At 38.7% G+C, this 12,886-nt stretch overlaps 1 protein-coding gene across 2 annotated transcripts in view; it reads left to right on the top strand.

Annotated features, from left to right (window-relative positions):
• The window catches only part of LOC126408345 (GRAM domain-containing protein 2A), a 42,684-nt gene that overhangs the window by 19,378 nt on the left and 10,420 nt on the right, over positions 1–12,886 (top strand). Inside the window, exons 4-9 of one of the 2 annotated variants that reach the window (XM_050073847.1) lie at positions 5,007–5,064; positions 7,842–7,914; positions 8,162–8,265; positions 11,059–11,157; positions 11,858–11,929; positions 12,131–12,190. In XM_050073847.1, the coding sequence (XP_049929804.1) occupies positions 5,007–5,064; positions 7,842–7,914; positions 8,162–8,265; positions 11,059–11,157; positions 11,858–11,929; positions 12,131–12,190 (466 nt within the window). Of the gene's footprint in view, positions 1–5,006; positions 5,065–5,225; positions 5,353–7,841; positions 7,915–8,161; positions 8,266–11,058; positions 11,158–11,857; positions 11,930–12,130; positions 12,191–12,886 lie in introns of those variants that run through there. The other variant, XM_050073848.1, reaches the window with a different exon arrangement.

Raw genomic sequence — 12,886 nt, 5'->3', positions numbered from 1 at the left:
CCTTGTAGAGATAATAAATCTGTGTGTGAGTAGAAACCTGTTTTGTTGTAGTCTGAGTGGGCGGAAGTTCACTGCATAGATCAGCCTCTCATTGGGCGGAACGAGCCACCCACTGAAGTCCCGCCCTACCACCTCCGGTTGTGTAGCAGTTTTCAACACATCCTTTACTAACTTTTGCAGTGTTTGATCTTGCGGGGATGTAGCCATTTTTCTGCCATGGTTCACGTCCTGTAGGCGATATTTTTGTGGGCATGTTACACCAAAACCTGTTTTCCCCCGGCAATATTTTTGCAAGCGCACCGTTGCTGTGGCACCGCCCAGAACAATTGTGATTGGTTGAAAGAAATACAAGCAGCCAGGGCGTTTTTTTCTCCAATCTCAAAGTGAGAGTCGGCCCAGCCAGACCTTTCTTTTCTTGAGAAAGGTCTGGTGAGCGAGACTAGTTTTGCAGTGGTTTGTTTCTCCCCCCTGGAAAGCAAGTAAGAGGAAAGGCCCAGACGCACCAAACAAACATCTTAGAACTAGCAGCAATGAAAACCGAGTGTCGCGTCCCTTTGCTTCGCCTGTGTCTCAGCAAAAAAAGTTGTACCTGAAGACACCGCAAAGACCACAGCCAACAGCCAACCAGCATGTACATTCTGTGCCTGCTTGAAAGGAAATAACTTACCACATCAGCAGACGGCGGTAGTCTGTAATCATCATTCAGAAAGGGAAACTGGAAGACGGTCATGATGCTAGTTAGCCATTTAGCACATTAACAACACAACCCAATGTTGAGAGAACAAAGCATATTTACAAACAAATTTTCAAAATAAGGATTGTTGTGTTTTTGTTACAAAATTTCTTCTGAAGAGCTGAATGACTAAAAAATTATCTTATCTCATATAACAGGTTTGTTTGAATCACATGAATCCCTTCTGCATGTGTGAGCAGGTTGAATCCTGCACAGAATCAACAACAATAAGCAGAGAGCTGATTACAGAATACACAACACTGCTAGAAAACTGAACAGGATCAACAATGTGTTCTGATAAAATATGAATTAAACTTCACTTTGTATCAAACAGTCAGCAAATGTTCAGCATCGTTTTAACTGTGTTCAGCATGCAAACAGGAGATTATCAGACGTGTCGGCGGAGTGTGAACTCGACCTCTTTCTCTGCTCCACTTTCTCCATTCAGCCTCAAACTGTTTGCATAATTACTCCTTTTATCTGTGTGTGTGTGTGTGTGTGTGTGTGTGTGTCTGCCTCCCAGTAGCTCCTGTGGACAATCACTCCTTTCACACACATGCACACACACACACTGAACTCTCCATGCTCCAGTGTACCATCTAAAACCTGTGGCTGATGGGAATTCTCATCCCCCATTTTCAGTTGACTTTTTTCACATTTACAAAATAAGTACTTGGTGTTTTACTGAGGTAAAAGTACAGAAGTATTATCAGCAAAATATACTTTAATTGTCAGAGGTAAAAGTGCCTGTTATGCAGAAAGGGTCATATTATTATAGATAGTATATAATTCTGTTTTAATCACTCATGTAGCAGCAGGTTAGAGTTGTTTATGTTCATCATGTTGAGCCAATTTTAGATACTTTTAGTACTACCAGGTAAATTAGTAATATATATATATACTGCATTATGTAATGTATTTTTATGTAAAAAAAAAAACATTTACAGTGTTTGTACAGTTAACTATTTGCACATTTATGTTCACACTTATGTTCACATTTACATGATAAAATATTCACAGCAGCATTGTTAAAACAAGGTTAAATAGTCTGCTGGATCTGTCTCAGTAATTCTCACACACATTTACCTCAGTCCCTCTAGCTTCTCATTGGTTAGTTAAGAGACATGTGACCCATAACAATGAAGTGTACCCAGGAGAGGTGGCTGTTGGGAATCTGCTGATGTGTGGAGAATAGTGAAGTGCTGCTTAAGAGAATATCCGTCTCCATCCTGCTGTGTACTCTCAAGAAGAGTGACCCAACCACCACACATCAAACCCTCACGTTACAATAGCACAGAATGAAAGTCGTCAAGTACAGAGCAAGTATGTCAGAATTTCCTTTAAAGGTCCAGTGTGTAAGATTTAGGGGGATTTAGCGGCATCTAGTGGTGAGGATTGAAGATTGCAAACAACTGAATCTTCTCCTGGTTAGAATTCCTTCAGTGTTTATTGTTCAGGAGGTTTTTACTGGGACCTGAGTTTTCCACAGAGGTCTCTTCCTCTCTAAAACAAACAGACCAGGTGATTTAAACCAGTAGAAACACTGAATAAAGCAGTTTCACATTACAAATCAGTGTTTTTCTACTGCTTGTCAAGGAGGGGCTGCTCACTATGGTGGCCGATAAGAAAACATGAATGTCCCTATCTGGAGCCAGTGTTTGGTTTGTCCATTCTGGGCTACTGTAGAAACATGACAGTGCAACATGACAATCTCCAAAGATGAGGATCTGCTCCCTATGTAGATATAAATAGCTCGTTTGAAGGTGACAAACACACAGTAAATCTAATTTTCAATTGATTTTACACTAAAGGAAACATACTTATTATATTATATTCCATTCCTGCCAATATTTCCCCCCTAAATCCTACACACTGGACCTTTAAGTAACGTATTTGATTAAAAGTACATAGTTACTTTTCACCACTGATAATGACCATACAGATTAATGCTTAATGATAATTTAATCGCCATAGCGATGGGTTTGGTGTTTGTCAGTTGCTTTTCTGTTTGCATGAACTTTATGACTCCATTTGCGTTAACATCCTCCGTGAAACCTGATGCAAATAAGTGTCGTGTGCGTGTGTGTGTGTGTGTGTGTGTGTGTGTGTGTCACGTGTGTTTCAGTAAAAGCATTTGTCAAAACAACATTCAAACACCTGAGAGCAGTTTGAGAAGCAGTGGATTAACACACTTCAGACTCTTTTTATTCACATTTTGTTTTAATTTTTCGCTTCGTGCTCTTGAATCTTAATTTTTCCAGTAAAAGCTGCTCGTTGTGTTTGTGCTGTGTAAATGCCTCTCTTTGTATCTTTAATTGTTACCGGCAGTGATGCAGCTCTCACTATCAGAGCTCCTGTTCTTTGTTTATTCTGTCTGGGAATTTGGTTGTTTTAGAAACCTGGCAGTAATTACTCTCTGTGATAAATAAAATAATTAACATGTGGTTGTATTTTACTGGCAGCTTTTTAGACTCCTTATTTTTAAAAATGATTTTATTTCAAGCCACTATCAAAGAGGTTAGAATAGGTTAAAAATAGGATCAAATAAAATGTAATAAAGTCCTCCTGGATCACTAATTTGCTGCAGTTCTACCAATGTGGAGACTTTAAACTTTAGCACTGTCTTGTAGAATTTAATCTGTGAGGTAACTAAAGCTGTCAGATACATTTAGTGCAGAAAAAAGTACATTATTTCTATCTGAAATGTAGCGCAGAGGAATTAAAAAGTTTAGGAAATTGACATCAAAATTGTACTTCAGTAAACATGCTCAATGTCTTTTCACCACAGTGTCTGACAGAGCGGTCAGTATACATTAATGACTGAATGTTAAGTCATATATATTCCAGTGAAGCAGCTGATTGCTCACTTGTGAAAATGCCTGTTCACATTATCAGTGTGCGTGTGTCATTTATCTGTGGTCACATTTCCATCCTCACCTCCACGTGGCTCCTGATAACAGGAAACAGTCTGATTAAAGCTGCCGTGTGATGTAATGAGGGAAGGACTTTAAACAATTTCAGTATTGTACCTTTGGAACCAACAGTAACCCTTCAGACATGGTACCTAGACCCTAGTGTTTCCACTGCAAACAGGACTTTCACTTTGACAGGGTTGTTGTCACTCACTGCTCCGTCCAGCACTCACTGTGTTTCCTACTTTATCAATCTACATGGTGACATTTTCAGAACAAAATAAAACAGGCTGCAGTGAGAGTCTCTCTCCATGGGATATTTAAAAATAGCAGCTTTCTGCATTTAGTCCTTCTCAGGCAAGCTCAGGGGTTTAGTGTTGTCGGGGCCCACAGGAACGACACTCTACGCTACTTTTTTTTTCTCTGAGTGAGGATTAGAATATATGCACTTCAGGTAACCTGGTCAAAATTAATATATAAATGCTTGAAGATCCGCTCATTACTAGAAGTCTGTGTCATCCAAGAGAGACAATACAAACTAAAGTGATGGTCAACGTTGTCACAGTGAAATTAAAGGTGTACTGATGGATTTACGTCATCAACTCATAGATTAAAATTTGCCGGCAGTCGGCCCAGTGAATTATTTTTCTCAGACTCCAGCTGCTGTGAGAGGCAGCAAAACATCCTTTCATTTTATAGTTACAGTTTACTAATAAAACTCTCCACAGTATGAACAGTGGTTACATGAGCCTCAAAACCAGACACAACTCAGCCCTGAGCAGAGTGACCGTCCTCTACTGACCAATCAGACTGCAGTGTTCACAGCTCCACCTTTTAGTACCACATCTGTGTGCTAGGTACTCCAACAGAGAGGGGACCAAACATGGGGACGGTACAGAACAATTCCATTGGTAGGCGGAGCAAAGTATTCCCGGTGTCCCCGGCAACGCTTCCCAGCTACTACTGGGGGATCCCGCGGCATTCTCAGGCCAAACAAGATATGTAACCCCTCCAGCTATTACCTGTTTCTGGAACTTTCACCCACATAGTTATCCTCAGTAGATGGCGACGTAAATGTGGAAATTAAAAACAGCATATAATTTGTGTTTTTCTAATTTTTGCACTTTTTGCCCCGTTAAAGTTTATGCATTTTTTTTACCTACTTCTCTTTAAAGCCACAAAGATGAATTTCCATTTCTTTGTGTTAGAATTTTTTTCTTATGTTAAGAAAACAACAACCTAGAAGCACTTTTTGCATTGTTTGTTTCAGCTCTTCAGCACTCTGCTCCTGCAGCGAGAAGAAACTGTACTTTTTGTCTATTAAGACAGAATAACGTGATGAGTTATGTCGTGTCCCACAGGCTGCAGCTGATCGACGACCTGTCCTACGAAGACGTGAAGAAGTGTTACAGAGGATCAGTGAGTCCTTCACTCAGCAACACAAACACTCAGCAACACAATGTGAGCTGACCTAAAAGTGACGACATGTCTCTCAGCTCACCACACCTACAGATGCATGTGGCCGATATAAGGACACACGCCCACCCACCAACACACACACACACACACACACACACTCACAGCTCTGTAGTTGTGCTCAGAAGTCCAGAGATGACGGCAGACCAGCAGGAGTCCTTTCAAATCTTTTTTTAAGTCTCTGCAGAAGTTTCCGGCGTCTGTCTCGTCTCCATGGGAACACGGTCAGGGGTGTGTTTGTGTTTGAGTGTGTGTGAGGCAGGAATCTGTTGCAGCAGACAGAAAGTTACAGTCCACCATCAGAGACTCACAGATTAAATATCAGATACAAGTTTAAAATAAAAGATTCCTCTCCAGACACACAGTGGGTTTATCAAACAGCTGCAGCAGCTGCCGTCACAGATTGCGTGTCATATAGTGTTTTCAGGGTGTGTATTTCTTCTTGTTGCGAATGCATTTAGGAGATGTGTTAACAGAGATAAGTTCTGCTGCGTTTACTCATTTGCAAGTCAGTTAAAACTTTCCACCTCTGAGGACCAGATATAAATATAGAACAGATTGGATTTACAGAAGACACAGGAAGGTGTGTCAGCAACACCACATGCATGTGCATCATTTTCTTATTAATATGGCTCAGAGTCTTCACACCCGAGTGACATAATTAGGAAATTTGAGTATCTAATGCAGATATTGTGCTTCTTTCTGGTCCTGAGCAACATCCAGGTTTGAAGAAACAACATAAGTTTTTCCAGAAGAACTAGGAAGGCCTGCTCACTCTTGATGACTTTGAATTATGGTAGAAATGTTTTTGGAGACGTCTCTGTATCATTTCACACCTGATAAAACATAAGGCTCAAAACCAAAAAAAAAAACTCTGTATTTATGTATTTAACTTTACAGTTTGAAGAGAAGTGAGCCAACTGGTTCACACTGGTTCCAGTTCATTTGAACTTAAACATATATTTCAAATAATGTATCAAACTAACCTCTGAAAGTAAGAGTTGAAACTACAGAGACAGCAGGATCAATGACACTGTTTCTCTTACAACACTTCCTCAGCGTTGGAGATGTTAGTATGACCCAAATGTTCAGCCAGTCTTCAGAGGCTTCAGGTGGAGCAGGCGTCGAGCTGCTGCTGTTGTTTCAGTCTTTGTTGTTTCAGACAGGAACAGGAAAGCAGGAAGTCACCGTCTCACAGAGAATAAACACACGCAGGTGTATTTAGATGATGTAAGTTGTGACCCACATGTCAGGAACCAAAACAATACTCAGGCAAAATATTCCCAAAAGAAGTGGTTCACTTATTGGACCCTTTTCTTAAGTAAAAGTACCAATTCAACAGTAAAATAATACTAAAAATATTCCCACTGCAAGTAAAAGTCCTGTAGTCAAAACGGTACATGAGTAAAAGAACACTGAAATTTAAAGTATCAGTAATAGCATTTATTGGCATACAGCATTTCTAAAATTAAGAAGAGCTCTCGAATGTCCATCACATTGTGATATATATTGATAATAGAACAAATATTAATCATATTTACTGTAAACCTTTAATTAATAGCCCAGGCTATTATGTGCTTAAATCACTGAGATCAACAGCCCTATATTTGAGACAAGCCTTTAATTCCTTTCATACAAAACGGTTGCTCAGCAAAGATCAGGAAATACAATCAAATTGTTTCTTTAAACCAGTATGAATATTACTTGTTTAGAAATTAGGCTTCATATCATATATCATTTATGAATCATTCATTTGATCTAGCTCAGATGGACAGTGCATCAGAGAGAATGAACTGCTTGGCAGCCAGACCAAGCCTCTATTTGAGACAGGCCTTTAGTTTTGAGCCGGGACTAAGGAACCGCCAACAGAGCCCTGCCTGAGAAGCTGAGGCTGCGCATTGGTTCATAGGGGAGCAGCAATTGACAGAATATCTTCGTAATGAAGTGCAGACATTAAAGTTGACTGAAACCTAAAATCACTCTTTGCTGTCACGCCGAACTCCTCACTTTGTATGCTATGGTATTGGTACCATTTTAAGTTTAAATGAATCTGGTGGATGTACGCCATCTTATCTGATTTTTAAAACAAGTCTATGACAAAGAAGTGATTGGTAAAAAGCATGAAAAGCAGACTGAAGATGAGTCAGAGCCTGGAACATATAAAACTGTATCATCTGCATAAACATGGACATTGAAGTCCTGATTAGGAAGCCTGTTATTCATGTTTAATGAAAACGGTAATGGACCAAGAACAGAACCCTGTGGAACCCCATCTCTGGATTACTGTCTTTCCATCCTTTAAATCATTACAACTTTTTGATTTAAGGGACATTACGTGTAATATCATGGACATAATCACTGAATTTTTTTAATTAACCATACACACTTATCTGTTCTTCAGATTTCATATTGTACATACATGGATATATGCCACTTCTCATCTATACATCTGCACACTTTGTTTGTTTATGGATACTTGTTTATTGATATTTTTATACTTAAACCTTTAATGATAAACTACTTTGTGCTGCACACAACAACAACAATTTATCTCAGAGTAAATAAAGGTTATCTTATCTTCAGCAACAAAAGTCTCAGTTCTCTCTGTAATAATAATGACAAATGGCACATCAATTATTATACTGAGCTCAACCAAGAGACATGATTATTGAAGACATAAACATCTGAATCTGTCTGTCATTAACTCTGTTCCTCTGCAGACTGTCAGCAAATACAACTCTCAGTACCACAAACTGTTCCAGACGGTTCCTAAAGAGGAGATCCTGATGAAAGGTAAGGACTGTTTGTGAGGTCAGGAGGACAACGACTGACAGGACAGATGTTTCACCTCAGCTGCACTGTTTATCATCCGTCTATCACCTGATCTATCGCCTGTTTAAGTCTTTTGTTGTTTCCATTGAAATAAATCTGTTTTTATATTCGTTTCCAGCTCCTGATGATCAGAGATGCAGTAAAAATCAACTGTCTCTCCTCCTGTCTGATCCTGTCTCCCATCTCCTCTCCTCTTTTTCTTCTGTAGTGTATTCGTGTGCGTTGTTACGAGACATCCTGCTGCAGGGACGACTCTACATCTCCAGGAACTGGCTGTGTTTCTACGCCAACCTGTTTGGTAAAGACATCAAGGTGAGTGGAGAAGCTGTCGGTTCGTCTCAAACCATCTGTCTCTTTTAAAACGTGGCCACATGAAGTCGGGTGAATTTAAAAAGCAAATTTCTTTCTTCGCTGTGTTGGTCTTCCATCAACAGACTGCTTCTTTTTCACTCTTTTTCAAAAGAGTTTTAAAAAAAACTGGACAAAGCTGAAAATACAGGTCCAGTTTAAGACAACATTGTGTTTCTCCTACCTATCCATGTCATTTTGAATTCCAGTGTCACAAAAGTGAAAAAGGTTTGTAAATGTAAAATCGATGTGACTGTGTAGCAGCACAGAAATAAGTATTTCTGTATATAACAGGTAGTATCAGTGGTTCACCCTCGGAATAAATCAAGTTCTATCTTATCTTATTTGCTGAATGAGAGGATCAATGACTGTTTGTATGACAACTGGAACAAAACATATAATAAGAACAACAGATAATAAACTCAGCACCACTGAAACATAAACCAAGTGATTAGTTGAGCTTTTTAAAATCAAATGTGATAGTTATTATGATCTTAACAAGAACTCTTTCCACAGCAGAACAAATGCAAATGAGGTCTGAGTGATGTTTTAAATCAATTGCAATGTTAAAGTAAATAAATTTCAAACATTGTGCAAAATTACATTTGAATTTGTCCAAATATGATTTAAAAATGTTCATTGCATTGAACTGAACATAACATAAAATGAGAACCCTTCACATGTCTAGAAAAAACTAATAAGTGTTGCTTTAATTACAATTTGTTTGAAATTCTTGATTAGGAAACAGAAATCAGTAAAATGTTCCCTGAGTGAGTTGGCTCAGTGATGAGGTGAAGGTAGACAGACATCAGAAAGAAGATATTTAACGTCTCTGTTTTGTCATGTATACATTGACAAAATTGAGAAAACACACACACATTTTCTTAAAGCTTTTTTCCTTTGTCACGTCTGTTTTTAGAGACTTGAAGTTGTCAGCTGGAGATAAAAAGTCAGTTTGTGTACAGACTTAATTATTGATTTCAGTTTGGTAAAGCCTCTTTGTTGTCCTTACAACAGCATCATGTTCTATAGTTGTCTGCACTACAGGAACATTTGGAAAGGTTTAAATACATTCTTGATCCCGATATGACTCCAAAGAGTCAACATGTGTGTGTTCTGTGTGTGTTTGGTCCAGACGTCTGTTTATTCTGAGTCTGGGTGAAAGTTCACCTCAGTATCAATACTCTGTCATTCAGAGGAAATAAAAGTCACGTAACGTAAAACGTTTGTTTTCATGGAACAACCACAGTCTGAGCACCAAACAGCAGCTTCAGAAAAAGTACTCAAATATTAGTAACACTCCATTACAAGTAAAAGTCCTGTATTCAAACTGTTACAAAACTATACATACAAAAGCATTAGTTTCAATAAATACTAAAAGTACCTAAAGTAAAGCACTCGTTATGCAGAATAAAATACATTATTGTACTATATTTATTGATGCATTAATATATTCATCACTTTAATGTTGCAGCTGGAGCTGATTTCAATAACTTTATATACTGCTGGGTAGTTTGTGAATTTCATTGAGGGATCAGTAAAGTTTTTCTTGTATTTAATAATAACTCATAATTTATTTGTCATTTATATTTGTATTATTAATCTGAAAAGTAACTAAATCTGTCAGATAAATGTAGTGCAGTAACAAGCACAGTATTTCCCTCTGAGATGTCGTGGAGTAGGAGTATAAAGTAGCAGAAAATATAAATACAAACAAGTAACGTTCAAGTACATTTACTCAAAGCTGGACTGAAGTACAGTACTTAAGTAAATGTACATGGTTGCTTTCCACCCCGGTGAACAGCAGTTAACAGGAAGTGTTTGCTCTGACTTACAAACTAAATGGTTTTTTCGGGAGGGTTGTGCCTCTGCGTCCACAATCTTTTTTTCTGGAATTATGTTTTCATCTGTCTCATCCTCTTGAATGCAAGAAGGCCGAGAACAGCTAGAGGGAATTTCTTCAAATTTGGCACAAACGTCAACTTGGATGTGACCATGAACTGAATAGAATTTGGTGGTCAAAGGTCAAAGGATAAGGTCACTGTGACCTCATCAATCTTATTCTCGTGAACCTCAATATTTCAAGAACGCGTTGAGGGATTTTCTTAAAATTTGGCACAAACGTCTACTTTGAGTCAGGGTAGAACTGATAAGAATCTGGTGGTCAAAGGTCACTGTGACCTTATGCGTCCCATTCTCTTGAGCGCAATATTTCAAAAACACCATGTGGGAATTCCTCAATTTTGGCACAAACGTCCACTTGCACTCAAGAATGAACTGATTAGAATTTGTTTGCCGGAGGTCAGAGGTCACTGTGACCTCACAAAACATGTTTTTGGCCATAACTCAAGAATTCATACATTAATTTTGACAAATTTTACATAATGTGTCTAATAGGATAAAATTATGAAGTGATGACATTTTATCTCAAAAATGTGAAAGCTCAAAGGTCAAATTGACTGTGACATCATAATGTTCTGCAAAAACACTTCTTTGGCCATTACACAACATCCTGACTCAGGAAGAGAAGTGGAGACATTTTGTCAGATACTGAACTGGTGACACTAATCTTGGGTGTCCACCTTAAAACTGTGCTGATTGTATAGATCTTCTATGCTGCTGGGAGGGGGGGTGTTTTTAAAGCATCCATGTTTTCACAGACATAGATGTAGACTGTAAGAGCAACTTGATTGGTCTGTGGAGGCATACAACCACGTGGCTGTAATTCTAGTTTATCTCTCTTCTGTGAATGTGCAGGTGTGTATACCTGTGGTGTCAGTTCGGCTGGTGAAGAAACACAAGACGGCAGGTCTGGTGCCAAACGGCCTGGCTATCACCATGGATACAGCTCAGAAGGTACCAGACAGGATGACTACACATACACACACATATAGAAGCAACTGTAACCTGAGGACAGTGACAGTTTCAGCAAATATGACAAAATCTTACAGCTTTAACTGGTGTGTAGCATGTGCTAGCTCTTTCGCATGTTGGTATGCTAATCTTTGGCACATGATGTCATCATGTCAACATGTGTGCATGGGAACAGGATCATGTTTAGCCTGTTGGCGAGCACAGTTAATGCAGAGAGGAATCCAGCTATTAGTTTTAAACTCTGCTGTCGTAGAGTGGCAGAAAGACACGATAAGTTGTTTGTGGTGTACGGATTTATTTTCTGGGGAGACGGTCATATCATGGTACTCCATATAATTATTAAGATTTTATATATGAGTTTTGTATGACTTGTTTTCCAACCACATCAGAAATCAGAAGTGATTTCAGTTGCTGAACAGCCAGGCTCGAAGGTGAGGAATAATAATGATAAAATAATAATAATACACTTTATTTCTGTAGCGCCTTTTAAAACCAGACTTAGAAGATGAAAAATAGAAAAAAATAATTCCATACAGTACTCTATAGAGAAATAGAAATAGTTGTGTTAAGAAAGAAAAAGAGAGCTGAGAGAGGTTTATTCACATTTTCAGATGAGTTGAGTATTTTCAGTAATAAACACTTTGTCATGTAACCTGGTTTCTGTCCGTCTGTCCCTCTGCAGTACGTGTTTGTGTCCCTGCTGTCCAGAGACAGTGTCTATGACGTCCTCAGGAGGATCTGCACTCACCTGCAGGTCTGTGGATCGTCTCTGTATTCTTTTGATGAGGGGAAGTGTTCAGTATTTAAACCAAGTCACTGTCAAACAATCCTGTTAAACACCTTATTTAAAACTGAAATGTCACAATAAGAAATGAATAATTCTTGATTATATGGCAGAAAATATTTCAGTTTGATCCTGAGTTGACTTCCTGTCTGACTGTCTCTCTGTTTGTAGGTGAACGGGAAGAGTCTGAGTCTGAAGCAGTACCTGGAGGAGCCCAGCTCTCTGTCCATGGTAACACCACATTTTGTTCATATTTATGAATATTTCTGTCAAACAACCACAGCAGATTACCTTCACAAAGGAGCTGCACTTTGGCGTGTTGTGGGAAAAGAAAAAGTGACTGAAGAGCTGGAATTATGTTTCTGCAGAGATACACATGAACGTCTCTGTGAACCTGCACAGAGAAGGGGGTTATGGGTAATCATACTTAAATAACAGTATATGAAAATAATTATTAAAATGTAGTTGAAGTATTTAAAATAGATAAAAATGTCCCCTGCGACTGTCATACTGAATGAATGAAAGAAGACCATGAGCATTTTATAGACAAAATACTAATTTACAAAATTGACCGTTTAATTGATGATTAAAATTTTTGTTTGTCCTAGCCCTTTTTGACAACTTTGGATTCTTTGTGCTGCAGACACATTTTAAAAAAGCTTTAAATTTCAATACCTAGTCGAAATGAGTCCTCAGAGTAATGATGGAAACAGCTGTGTTAGAAATGAGTCACCAGTCAGTAAAAGCATGCGTAGCTGAATACCAGAAGCTGTTTTTTTTGGTCCTGGTGACCTTCTGTGACCCCTTCAGGCTCCCTGGATAAGAGGCTTTCCCCACGCTGCCTTCAGGTTCTGTCTGTGAAGTTGAGTTGACAACACATGAGCGGCTCAGCAAAGTGTTAAATATGATGAGGAAGGTGTTGATGTT

The sequence above is a fragment of the Epinephelus moara genome, chromosome 20, assembly GCF_006386435.1.
Source record: "Epinephelus moara isolate mb chromosome 20, YSFRI_EMoa_1.0, whole genome shotgun sequence".
Classification (NCBI taxonomy): Eukaryota; Metazoa; Chordata; class Actinopteri; order Perciformes; family Serranidae; genus Epinephelus; species Epinephelus moara.
The sequence above is the reverse complement of the archived record's forward strand: the minus strand, read 5'-3'. Positions and strand labels throughout refer to the sequence as shown.